This window comes from Artemia sp. Qi Xiang Cuo, chromosome 8, assembly GCF_049724085.1.
Source record: "Artemia sp. Qi Xiang Cuo chromosome 8, ASM4972408v1, whole genome shotgun sequence".
NCBI lineage: Eukaryota > Metazoa > Arthropoda > Branchiopoda > Anostraca > Artemiidae > Artemia > Artemia sp. Qi Xiang Cuo.
Window position 1 is genome coordinate 27,812,956 of NC_142801.1, and position 13,514 is coordinate 27,826,469.

A 13,514-nucleotide genomic window follows, 5' to 3' on the forward strand; every position below is an offset into this window, starting at 1 on the left:
GACTTGTTTCATGTCTTTAAGAAAGTACTAGTACACATATACCTTTGTTGCTCATAACAAATTTTAGCAAGGAGTAATTCTGTTCAAAATATGTTCTGGTTGAGACTTGTTTCATGTCTTTAAGAAAGTACTAGTACAAATATACCTTTGTTGCTCATTACAAATTTTTAGCAAGGAGCAATTCTGTTCAAAATATGTTCTGGTTGAGACTTGTTTCATCTCTTTAAGAAAGTACTAGTACACATATACCTTTGTTGCTCATAACAAATTTTAGCAAGGAGTAATTATGTTAAAAATTTGTTCTGGTTGAGACTTGTTTCATCTCTTTAAGAAAGTACTAGTACACATATACCTTTGTTGCTCATGACAAATTTTAGCAAGGAGTAATTCTGTTCAAAAATTGTTCTGGTTGAGACTTGTTTCATCTCTTTAAGAAAGTACTAGTACACATATACCTTTGTTGCCCATAACAAATTTTAGCAAGGAGTAATTCTGTTCAAAATTTGTTCTGGTTGAGACTTGTTTCATGTCTTTAAGAAAGTACTAGTACACATATACCTTTGTTGCTCATGACAAATTTTAGCAAGGAGCAATTCTGTTCAAAATATGTTCTGGTTGAGACTTGTTTCATCTCTTTAAGAACGTACTAGTACACATATACCTTTGTTGCTCATAACAAATTTTAGCAAGGAGTAATTCTGTTCAAAATATGTTCTGGTTGAGACTTGTTTCATGTCTTTAAGAAAGTACTAGTACACATATACCTTTGTTGCTCATAACAAATTTTAGCAAGGAGTAATTCTGTTGAAAATATGTTCTGGTTGAGACTTGTTTCATGTCTTTAAGAAAGTACTAGTACACATATACCTTTGTTGCTCATGACAAATTTTAGCAAGGAGAAATTCTGTTCAAAATATGTTCTGGTTGAGACTTGTTTCATCTCTTTAAGAAAGTACTAGTACACATATACCTTTGTTGCTCATAACAAATTTTAGCAAGGAGTAATTCTGTTCAAAATTTGTTCTGGTTGAGACTTGTTTCATGTCTTTAAGAAAGTACTAGTACACATATACCTTTGTTGCTCATGACAAATTTTAGCAACTAGTAATTCTGTTCAAAAATTGTTCTGGTTGAGACTTGTTTCATCTCTTTAAGAAAGTACTAGTACACATATACCTTTGTTGCTCATAACAAATTTTAGCAAGGAGTAATTCTGTTCAAAATATGTTCTTGTTGAGACTTGTTTCATGTCTTTAAGAAAGTACTAGTACACATATACCTTTGTTGCTCATAACAAATTTTAGCAAGGAGTAATTCTGTTCAAAATTTGTTCTGGTTGAGACTTGTTTCATGTCTTTAAGAAAGTACTAGTACACATATACCTTTGTTGCTCATGACAAATTTTAGCAAGGAGCAATTCTGTTCAAAATATGTTCTGGTTGAGACTTGTTTCATCTCTTTAAGAAAGTACTAGTACAAATATACCTTTGTTGCTCATAACAAATTTTAGCAAGGAGGAATTCTGTTCAAAATATGTTCTGGTTGAGACTTGTTTCATGTCTTTAAGAAAGTACTAGTACACATATACCTTTGTTGCTCATGACAAATTTTAGCAAGGAGTAATTCTGTTCAAAATATGTTCTGGTTGAGACTTGTTTCATGTCTTTAAGAAAGTACTAGTACACATATACCTTTGTTGCTCATGACAAATTTTTAGCAAGGAGCAATTCTGTTCAAAATATATTCTGGTTGAGACTTATTTCATCTCTTTAAGAAAGTACTAGTACACATATACCTTTGTTGCTCATAACAAATTTTAGCAAGGAGTAATTCTGTTCAAAATTTGTTCTGGTTGAGACTTGTTTCATGTCTTTAAGAAAGTACTAGTACACATATACCTTTGTTGCTCATGACAAATTTTAGCAAGGAGTAATTCTGTTCAAAATATGTTCTGGTTGAGACTTGTTTCATGTCTTTAAGAAAGTACTAGTACACATATACCTTTGTTGCTCATGACAAATTTTAGCAAGGAGCAATTCTGTTCAAAATATGTTCTGGTTGAGACTTGTTTCATCTCTTTAAGAAAGTACTAGTACACATATACCTTTGTTGTTCATAACAAATTTTAGCAAGGAGTAATTCTGTTCAAAATATGTTCTGGTTGAGACTTGTTTCATGTCTTTAAGAAAGTACTAGTACACATATACCTTTGTTGCTCATGACAAATTTTAGCAAGGAGTAATTCTGTTCAAAATATGTTCTGGCTGAGACTTGTTTCATGTCTTTAAGAAAGTACTAGTACAAATATACCTTTGTTGCTCATGACAAATTTTAGCAAGGAGCAATTCTGTTCAAAATATGTTCTGGTTGAGACTTATTTCATCTCTTTAAGAAAGTACTAGTACACATATACCTTTGTTGCTCATAACAAATTTTAGCAAGGAGTAATTCTGTTCAAAATTTGTTCTGGTTGAGACTTGTTTCATGTCTTTAAGAAAGTACTAGTACACATATACCTTTGTTGCTCATGACAAATTTTTAGCAAGGAGCAATTCTGTTCAAAATATATTCTGGTTGAGACTTGTTTCATCTCTTTAAGAAAGTACTAGTACACATATACCTTTGTTGCTCATAACAAATTTTAGCAAGGTGTAATTCTGTTCAAAATATGTTCTGGTTGAGACTTGTTTCATGTCTTTAAGAAAGTACTAGTACACATATACCTTTGTTGCTCATAACAAATTTTAGCAAGGAGTAATTCTGTTGAAAATATGTTCTGGTTGAGACTTGTTTCATGTCTTTAAGAAAGTACTAGTACACATATACCTTTGTTGCTCATGACAAATTTTTAGCAAGGAGCAATTCTGTTCAAAATATGTTCTGGTTGAGACTTGTTTCATCTCTTTAAGAAAGTACTAGTACACATATACCTTTGTTGCTCATAACAAATTTGAGCAAGGAGTAATTCTGTTCAAAATTTGTTCTGGTTGAGACTTGTTTCATGTCTTTAAGAAAGTACTAGTACACATATACCTTTGTTGCTCATGACAAATTTTAGCAAGGAGTAATTCTGTTCAAAAATTGTTCTGGTTGAGACTTGTTTCATCTCTTTAAGAAAGTACTAGTACACATATACCTTTGTTGCTCATAACAAATTTTAGCAAGGAGTAATTCTGTTCAAAATATGTTCTTGTTGAGACTTGTTTCATGTCTTTAAGAAAGTACTAGTACACATATACCTTTGTTGCTCATAACAAATTTTAGCAAGGAGTAATTCTGTTCAAAATTTGTTCTGGTTGAGACTTGTTTCATGTCTTTAACAAAGTACTAGTACACATATACCTTTGTTGCTCATTACAAATTTTAGCAAGGAGTAATTCTGTTCAAAATTTGTTCTGGTTGAGACTTGTTTCATCTCTTTAAGAAAGTACTAGTACACATATACCTTTGTTGCTCATAACAAATTTTAGCAAGGAGTAATTCTGTTCAAAATATGTTCTGGTTGAAACTTGTTTCATCTCTTTAAGAAAGTACTAGTACACATATACCTTTTTTGCTCATAACAAATTTTAGCAAGGAGTAATTCTGTTCAAAATTTGTTCTGGTTGAGACTTGTTTCATGTCTTTAAGAAAGTACTAGTACACATATACCTTTGTTGCTCATAACAAATTTTAGCAAGGAGTAATTCTGTTCAAAATTTGTTCTGGTTGAGACTTGTTTCATGTCTTTAAGAAAGTACTAGTACACATATACCTTTGTTGCTCATAACAAATTTTAGCAAGGAGTAATTTTGTTCAAAATATGTTCTGGTTGAGACTTGTTTCATCTCTTTAAGAAAGTACTAGTACACATATACCTTTGTTGCTCATAACAAATTTTAGCAAGGAGTAATTCTGTTCAAAATATGTTCTTGTTGAGACTTGTTTCATCTCTTTAAGAAAGTACTAGTACACATATACCTTTGTTGCTCATAACAAATTTTAGCAAGGAGTAATTCTGTTCAAAATTTGTTCTGGTTGAGACTTGTTTCATGTCTTTAAGAAAGTACTAGTACACATATACCTTTGTTGCTCATTACAAATTTTAGCAAGGAGTAATTCTGTTCAAAATATGTTCTGGTTGAGACTTGTTTCATGTCTTTAAGAAAGTACTAGTACACATATACCTTTGTTGCTCATAACAAATTTTAGCAAGGAGTAATTCTGTTCAAAATATGTTCTGGTTGAGACTTGTTTCATGTCTTTAAGAAAGTACTAGTACACATATACCTTTGTTGCTCATGACAAATTTTAGAAAGGAGTAATTCTGTTCAAAAATTGTTCTGGTTGAGACTTGTTTCATCTCTTTAAGAAAGTACTAGTACACATATACCTTTGTTGCTCATGACAAATTTTAGCAAGGAGTAATTCTGTTCAAAATATGTTCTTGTTGAAACTTGTTTCATGTCTTTAAGAAAGTACTAGTACACATATACCTTTGTTGCTCATAACAAATTTTAGCAAGGAGTAATTCTGTTCAAAATATGTTCTGGTTGAGACTTGTTTCATGTCTTTAAGAAAGTACTAGTACACATATACCTTTGTTGCTCATGACAAATTTTAGCAAGGAGTAATTCTGTTCAAAAATTGTTCTGGTTGAGACTTGTTTCATCTCTTTAAGAAAGTACTAGTACACATATACCTTTGTTGCTCATAACAAATTTTAGCAAGGAGTAATTCTGTTCAAAATTTGTTCTGGTTGAGACTTGTTTCATGTCTTTAACAAAGTACTAGTACACATATACCTTTGTTGCTCATAACAAATTTTAGCAAGGAGTAATTCTGTTCAAAATTTGTTCTGGTTGAGACTTGTTTCATGTCTTTAAGAAAGTACTAGTACACATATACCTTTGTTGCTCATAACAAATTTTAGCAAGGAGTAATTCTGTTCAAAATTTGTTCTGGTTGAGACTTGTTTCATGTCTTTAAGAAAGTACTAGTACACATATACCTTTGTTGCTCATTACAAATTTTAGCAAGGAGTAATTCTGTTCAAAAATTGTTCTGGTTGAGACTTGTTTCATCTCTTTAAGAAAGTACTAGTACACATATACCTTTGTTGCTCATGACAAATTTTAGCAAGGAGTAATTCTGTTCAAAATATGTTCTTGTTGAGACTTGTTTCATGTCTTTAAGAAAGTACTAGTACACATATACCTTTGTTGCTCATAACAAATTTGAGCAAGGAGTAATTCTGTTCAAAATATGTTCTGGTTGAGACTTGTTTCATGTCTTTAAGAAAGTACTAGTACACATATACCTTTGTTGCTCATGACAAATTTTAGCAAGGAGTAATTCTGTTCAAAAATTGTTCTGGTTGAGACTTGTTTCATCTCTTTAAGAAAGTACTAGTACACATATACCTTTGTTGCTCATAACAAATTTTAGCAAGGAGTAATTCTGTTCAAAATTTGTTCTGGTTGAGACTTGTTTCATCTCTTTAAGAAAGTACTAGTACATATATACCTGTGTTGCTCATAACAAATTTTAGCAAGGAGTAATTCTGTTCAAAATTTGTTCTGGTTGAGACTTGTTTCATGTCTTTAAGAAAGTACTAGTACACATATACCTTTGTTGCTCATGACAAATTTTAGCAAGGAGTAATTCTCTTCAAAAATTGTTCTGGTTGAGACTTGTTTCATCTCTTTAAGAAAGTACTAGTACACATATACCTTTGTTGCTCATAACAAATTTTAGCAAGGAGTAAATCTGTTCAAAATTTGTTCTGGTTGAGACTTGTTTCATGTCTTTAAAAAGTACTAGTACACATATACCTTTGTTGCTCATAACAAATTTTAGCAAGGAGTAATTCTGTTCAAAATTTGTTCTGGTTGAGACTTGTTTCATCTCTTTAAGAAAGTACTAGTACACATATACCTTTGTTGCTCATGACAAATTTTAGCAAGGAGTAATTCTGTTCAAAAATTGTTCTGGTTGAGACTTGTTTCATCTCTTTAAGAAAGTACTAGTACACATATACCTTTGTTGCTCATAACAAATTTTAGCAAGGAGTAATTCTGTTCAAAGTATGTTCTGGTTGAAACTTGTTTCATCTCTTTAAGAAAGTACTAGTACACATATACTTTTGTTGCTCATAACAAATTTTAGCAAGGAGTAATTCTGTTCAAAATTTGTTCTGGTTGAGACTTGTTTCATGTCTTTAAGAAAGTACTAGTACACATATACCTTTGTTGCTCATAACAAATTTTAGCAAGGAGTAATTCTGTTCAAATTTTGTTCTGGTTGAGACTTTTTTCATCTCTTTAAGAAAGTACTACTACACATATACCTTTGTTGCTCATAACAAATTTTAGCAAGGAGTAATTCTGTTCAAAATTTGTTCTGGTTGAGACTTGTTTCATGTCTTTAAGAAAGTACTAGTACACATATACCTTTGTTGCTCATAACATATTTTAGCAAGGAGTAATTCTGTTCAAAATTTGTTCTGGTTGAGACTTGTTTCATGTCTTTAAGAAAGTACTAGTACACATATACCTTTGTTGCTCATAACATATTTTAGCAAGGAGTAATTCTGTTCAAAATTTGTTCTGGTTGAGACTTGTTTCATGTCTTTAAGAAAGTACTAGTACACATATACCTTTGTTGCTCATAAAAAATTTTAGCAAGGAGTAATTCTGTTCAAAATATGTTCTGGTTGAAACTTGTTTCATCTCTTTAAGAAAGTACTAGTACACATATACCTTTGTTGCTCGTAACAAATTTTAGCAAGGAATAATTCTGTTCAAAATATGTTCTGGTTGAGACTTGTTTCATGTCTTTAAGAAAGTACTAGTACACATAAACCTTTGTTGCTCATAACAAATTTTAGCAAGGAGTAATTCTGTTCAAAATTTGTTCTGGTTGAGACTTGTTTCATCTCTTTAAGAAAGTACTAGTACACATATACCTTTGTTGCTCATAACAAATTTTAGCAAGGAGTAATTCTGTTCAAAATTTGTTCTGGTTGAGACTTGTTTCATCTCTTTAAGAAAGTACTAGTACACATATACCTTTGTTGCTCATAACAAATTTTTTGGAGAAGAAATTAAGTCTCTTTTGGAGGTTGAAGGTCGCACAAAAATGTTTTAAATCTAGAGTTTCAATGATACCGTTCAACATCTCAAAAGGAACTGTGATGAGTTTTTTCCACCTCTTCTTCTAAAATTGCTTCACATCTCATTTGCATTGAATCTAACAATGCTCTGTTTAAATTACCAATGCTAATGTGTCGTGCTACTGGTTTTATGCCTTCTTATCATTACTTGACATAAATTACGCTATTCTGGATATACACAAGCAAATGTGTGTCCCAAAATACATTATAGTTCAATTCAAATTTTTTATACAAAGGCTTGAAGTGCCAAGGACAGTGAAAATAATAGCTCGAAAATCAGTTCGATCATCCTACTTTACAAGCCATACATCAGACTAATTACCAAGTATGGTTGCCCATACTATGGCTACCGAGTAATGTATGGTGGGGCTCCGAAAACGTTGTTGGCTACATTTAAAAAGATCCGGTATAGGGCAAACAGGGAGTTTTTAAAGAATAGGAAGTTGCATGCAAAAGAGTCGTTCCCCATGGCTCTCTCTATTCTGTTAGTGAGGGGTTTGATGTAGTGTTGATGAGTGTTTTCTGCAAGTACATAAATTCACCTCCTTCTCTAGATCTGTCTCATATCGTCCCCCTCCCCCCATTACCCCAAGGCAGACACAAAGATACACATTTTGGCCCAATTATCTTAACGTTGCCGTACCGAAAACAGAGAATTTGAAAAACAGCTTCATTTCACGTTGCACTTTGATTTGGAATGATCTTCCTGGGGACACTATCCTTAAAGTTTCTCTGTTGACTTTTTCAAAAGAAGGCTCAACAGTTATCTAAAACTTTGTGGTGGAGCGATGTAAAAGACTAGTAGCAAATCAGATATTTGAATGTACCTGTTGCAGAGAATTCAGAAATTAAAAAAGAAAAGATCAACTTTGCACTTATCACTGACTGCACAAGTCCAATGGAACCGTAGTAGATCTGAATAGTCTGGATGTTCTCGATTACAAACGGTAGGCAAGCAAACAAGAAATAGATTGACTTATGGTCAGTTTTATAAATAATTTCAAAGAGAAACGTTCCAAAATTGTATATTGTGATTCAGAGAGGAATTAAGATGAGGTCGTCCAACTTAACTGAACATACACATTTTATTTAAGAAGATACATCACATTTCATATTAAAATTTTTACTTTCAAAGAGAAACGTTCCAAAATTGTATATTGTGATTCAGAGAAGAATTAAGATGAGGTCGTCCAACTTAACTGAACATACACATTTTATTTATGAAGATACATCACATTTCATATTACAATTTTATGTGAAGAAGATAAAGCGCAGCGCTGGAGAATTTTTCTGGGTGGAACAGTTTTTGCGCTGCCAGCACTTGCGTTGTGAGGGACAAGTAGAAGGACTTCTATTAACTTCAGCATTCGTTTTCCAAGGCATTCTTTAAAGGCATTTTCCACCTCTTTTTTCATTTTTTAAGGCTTGGGGGGGGGGGGGTCAGGTGAGTGTAAGTATTATTGTTACGACAATAAAAAACATTTTCGTCTCTTTGCATGGTCACGTTTATATTCATCTAAGTTGGTCTTTAATATTTATCGTTTTTTTCTGATAAGTCATACGAAAATAAAGAAAATTATGGGATAAAAAAAGGCTTGGAGAGGGGGGGGGATGTTATCCTATGTACTTTCATGCCAATGAGTGCTAAATTTTTGTCAGTCTTTGTCACCTTTTTGTAAACGAATAAAATCTATTAAATATGAAATTAAGCTTATCTGTATACCTTTTATTTAACGAAGGCCTAAAATCATAATAATAAAAGCTTACTAAATTAATAAATACACTTGGCTTTCACAATTTTTTTTAATCATGTATTGTTCATATTTGGATCTTTGACGAATAAGTTTACCGATCAGTACCATATGTTATCTCTTTGAACTGTGATGTCCTAGCTGTGAGGAATTTGAATTTGCTTAAGAGACTAGTTCTGTATTCTTCGTCTGGACTTAGGTAAGTGCAAGACTCACTATTTAAAGATTGCATGATTAGAAGTGCGAATGGTGGATGGACTTAAATGAATTAAAAAAGGTGATATAATACTCCCAAGTCACTCAAAAAATGAGGATTTTACTGCATGTGCTTGATTAGTGAGATTATATATATATATATATATATATATATATATATATATATTCGTATAATATCCTTTCTCTATTTGAAAATCTCACATTTTTCTTAGATTTTTTTTTACAGTATGTTTCGTTGGAATGATTTTGTATTGATATAAAGTATTTTAGAATTGAGATTAAAAAGTTAAACCCTTTTTAAACATTTGAATAAGTTAGCGGAAAATTTTGTAATGTCTTGTTTGCAAGAAAGTTCTAACATGAAGATGAAGATCAATGGAAACTGAATCCGTCGCATAATTGAGTGCTCTGTATCTCAAGGACGCCGCCAGAATGAAAGCACTTAATCATGACAAAAGGTAGTAATGTCTTCATGAAAATGGAAGTGACTTGGTATTGAAAGATCCGGAGAAATTTACAGGGTCATATGTCTCAAAGTACAGTTTTTTAGTATTTTCCCTTTCCTCAGCGGAAGGTACCCCCCTTCCCAGGTGGTGCTCATGTGCTAGGCAAGTCCTCTCTACTGTGATACGGAATCGTTTTCAAGCTGAGGAATTTTTCGCCTGAGCTAGAATGTCTTGCAGCTTTCTGATGAGTGTTAAAACCAATATTTAAACTACCTGGCTTTTCTAGCCAAAGCGTCAAAATCGCTCTTTGATTTATAAGGGGCTTATAAGTGATAAATTGTGTATATACTTACTTTTGTATACCGTATAGACATATAGAGTATACCTACTTTTAGATAACCCTGTGTTTGTTTTCTTTAACGTTAAACGTCAGTGTTATTAAAACGGTAAGTAAACTATGATAAACGCCCCTTTTAAATACTTTTAAACATACTATTATTTTGGTGATAGTTTTGGGAACCAAAAGTCTCTAAGTTGTAAATCCTCATTTAGGGGTTTATGCTCTTTAGTGAAAATGCAAAAAAGGGGTATTTTCCGCGCTGTCTATAAAATTATCGGACAATCTTTTCCTCTTCAAAACTCAAAATTGTCCTTAAATAGGTTTTAGGTGGTAGTTTCATCTAAGATATAATATTTATATTGATGTAATATCTATGTTGATGTATTGCTCAGTAATTTAATGATATTTCTTATTAGCTTTCTCGGCAGCAGGAAGAACTGCAAAGTAGATTAGAGCAAATGGTTAACGACCAAGAGCAGCTGCAGCGACTACATGAGCAGCTTGCTGGCGAATATGAGCAGCTGGCTGCTGAAAGAGAATCTTTGAAGAATAGCCATAAAGAGGCTAAATTGGAATGCAAAACCCTTCAGGTACATACACGCTCTCCCTCTAACCCTTACTTTCCCTTCTACTCTCTCTCTTTCTTTCTCTCCTTTCTCTGTCTTTTATTCACACACTCACTCTCTTCTTCTTTTTTTGTCTTCTTTCCTTTGTTTTTCCTACATCTACATTTTTCTTTACTATGGTCTCTGAATATTATCATTTTTACATTTTGTGATGGGATTGCTTGGGTTTCTGTTGAAAATCACACAGACAAACGATTAAAAAATTACCAGACTTTGGTGAAAATTCACTGAAACCTCGATTGTACCGTAGTCGCTTTATCAGCAAGATTTTTTGGCCTGATATAATCAAAAATGCTTCCTGATCTTCAAAAGGATTATATATATATATATATATATATATATATATATATATATATATATATATATATATATATATATATATATATATATATATATATATATATATATATATATATATATATATATATATATATATATATATATATATATATATATATATATATATATATATATATATATATACGAAAACACCGAAAAAATATTTTATTATTGTATAATTGATAAATATTATATAAATAATAAATATTATATAAATAATAAATATAATTATAATAAATATTATATAATTGTTTTCGTATATATATATATATATATATATATATATATATATATATATATATATATATATATATATATATATATATATATATATATACGAAAACACCGAAAAAATATTTTATTATTCCGTGTTTTATTTTTGCTGGGAAACAAGTTCTTCCGCAAGGGTATATCCAGAATTTTTTTTGGGGGAGGGGTCACACAAAAAAAGCGCATCAAATATGCATTTTTTACGTTTTTACGAATTGGAAAAACATCATGGGGGGAGAGGTCATTCTCCCTACACCCCTCCCTCTGGATACGTCCTTGTTTTCCCCACTAAACTTGGAGGAGAGTATCCTCTTCCTCATGATGGGGTATTTTTTACATTTTGTTTCTTTTAGGATAAAATAAAAGAGCTGACTTCAGGAGAGGAGGAATTGACTCGGATTCGTACATCTTTAGATAATGAAAAAGAGCGACTGCAATCGGATGCACGTTCTTTGGCAAATCTCAGAGCAGAACACTCAAGATTGAAGGATGACTTTAGGACACTATTTTTAGCCAATGAACGAATGAAAACTGAATATAAGGGATTGCAAGTAGAATATAAAAGTTTAAAGCAGGATAACAATTCCTTGAAGCTAAAACAGACGGAGATGCAGGGAGATTTAAGTGATTGTCGAGATCAAATTACATCTCTTGGTGTTGAATTGTCAAAACTCTCTGGGAAATGCGATGTAAGTATGTTCCTGTAGTTGTCTCTATTTTGTTTAAGAAAACAATTTGAAAAAGGAGGGCAAGTTAATGTCACTAGATGTTGAATAGGTGAAAGCTTTATTTGCTGCAAAAAGAGAATTATAGAATTTTTATTAAACTATTTTTTTGTATATTTTTAAAGTGTTGTGATGGGTTTTATGAAACTTGTTTTTAAGATCATTTAGTGGATTGTTTCTCGTAGGTACGGACATAGAATCAATGTTCAGGGCGGTAACAACGAAACTTGGGCTCCAAAATTGATATTTTTCATCCCACCTTCCCTGTAATTAGTTCAACTTTCAACCTTCTGGCGGTGGGAGGGGGCGCGTGTCCTGAAAACCACTCCCTAAAACCACCCGTGATTCTTTGCATGTGTATTAAAAAAAAAAACGAAAAAAAAAAAACGGAGAATTGGCTAGTATTGAAAGAAAAATTGACCATAGACCAAAACTACGAGTGATGTTCAAACTTTGTAAGTAAATAAAATGCACTGAATACAAAGAACACGCATTCCTTCAATACTTGTGGAGTTAGATTTTTCATTGAATTATATTTCCCACCCAGAACTGATAGGTTAAATAACAAGCTACTCAAAAACGTCGAACTAATGCAAAGTGATGGACAAAGGAAAAATCATTAAACAAAATTGCAATATTTCGGCTTTTCCTGAGAGGGCTCTAGAAAGATTATGGAGCAAGAAGAAACTATATGAAATCCTTATAGAGGAAACAGGTGGGATTGCCTTGTGGGGGTCGATATGGCAATCCATTGAGTATGGGTGACTGACGAGAACTTGTTTTCCCTGTTTTGTATCTTCTTGAGGTAATAGAGGAATGGAATTCAGACTGGAAATAGCTAGGTCGAAATTTCGGTGTTAAAAGGACACTTTACATTTCTAATATAGTCGGCTAATTGGGGTCTTAATAATGTGTCCTTGTATTTGGAGTCGTATACTCTTAAAATTTTATTAGATTTTATCAGTTGAGTTCAAGATGTTCTTGTTAAACTAGGATCCTATGCTAATAAGAATATTCTGCCCGAATATTGAAAGTGAGGGCTTAAAATAGATAGAAGCATTGTCAAGCTACTATCTTAGGCAAAAGACCAGTTTATTAAGTTAAAAATTGTGTCAAGTTTGACGTTAATGTTGTAAAGAAAAAAAAACATTTTGCTGCTTATGCAGATTACATAAGTTATATAAAAAATACTCAGAGAGGAAAAAAATAATATAATTATTCAATAGATGAAACGTTATAGTTTTGCGTAAGAACTATGCATTTGCTTAAAAAAGGGTTTCAAAGCCAATTTAGATATACAGTATATTTTTGATAGAAAAAGATCACATTATTTCATGAACAATAATTCTAAATTTTCAAATATCTCTAGAAGTTTTCTGTATTCTTTTCTTTCTTTTAGTGGAAAGCTTTTAGCCTAGTAACCTAGTTTCTTAGGAAAAATATTGAGTTCATTAGGGGTGCATTCCACGTCGAGTGATTATAATTGATAAACTCTGGGGGGCGGGGCTACCCGTCTTTTTTGTGTTTAATCATCGCTAATGATGGTCTGTACGGTGACATCTAAGTGTGTATTTTGAAAATGCGAAACAATGGTAAGAATTCACAAAGTCCTTGGAGACAAGTGATGACCTAAAATCCAATCGATTCA

General features: G+C 32.0%; 1 protein-coding gene across 2 annotated transcripts in view; it reads left to right on the forward strand.

Annotated features, from left to right (window-relative positions):
- Nucleotides 1-13,514, forward strand: part of Girdin (protein girdin) — a 245,079-nt gene that overhangs the window by 202,630 nt on the left and 28,935 nt on the right. For both annotated transcript variants that reach the window (XM_089093322.1, XM_089093323.1), the window contains exons 21-22: nucleotides 10,323-10,496; nucleotides 11,495-11,830. In XM_089093322.1, coding sequence (XP_088949448.1) covers nucleotides 10,323-10,496; nucleotides 11,495-11,830 — 510 coding nt within the window. The remainder of the gene's footprint in view (nucleotides 1-10,322; nucleotides 10,497-11,494; nucleotides 11,831-13,514) is intronic.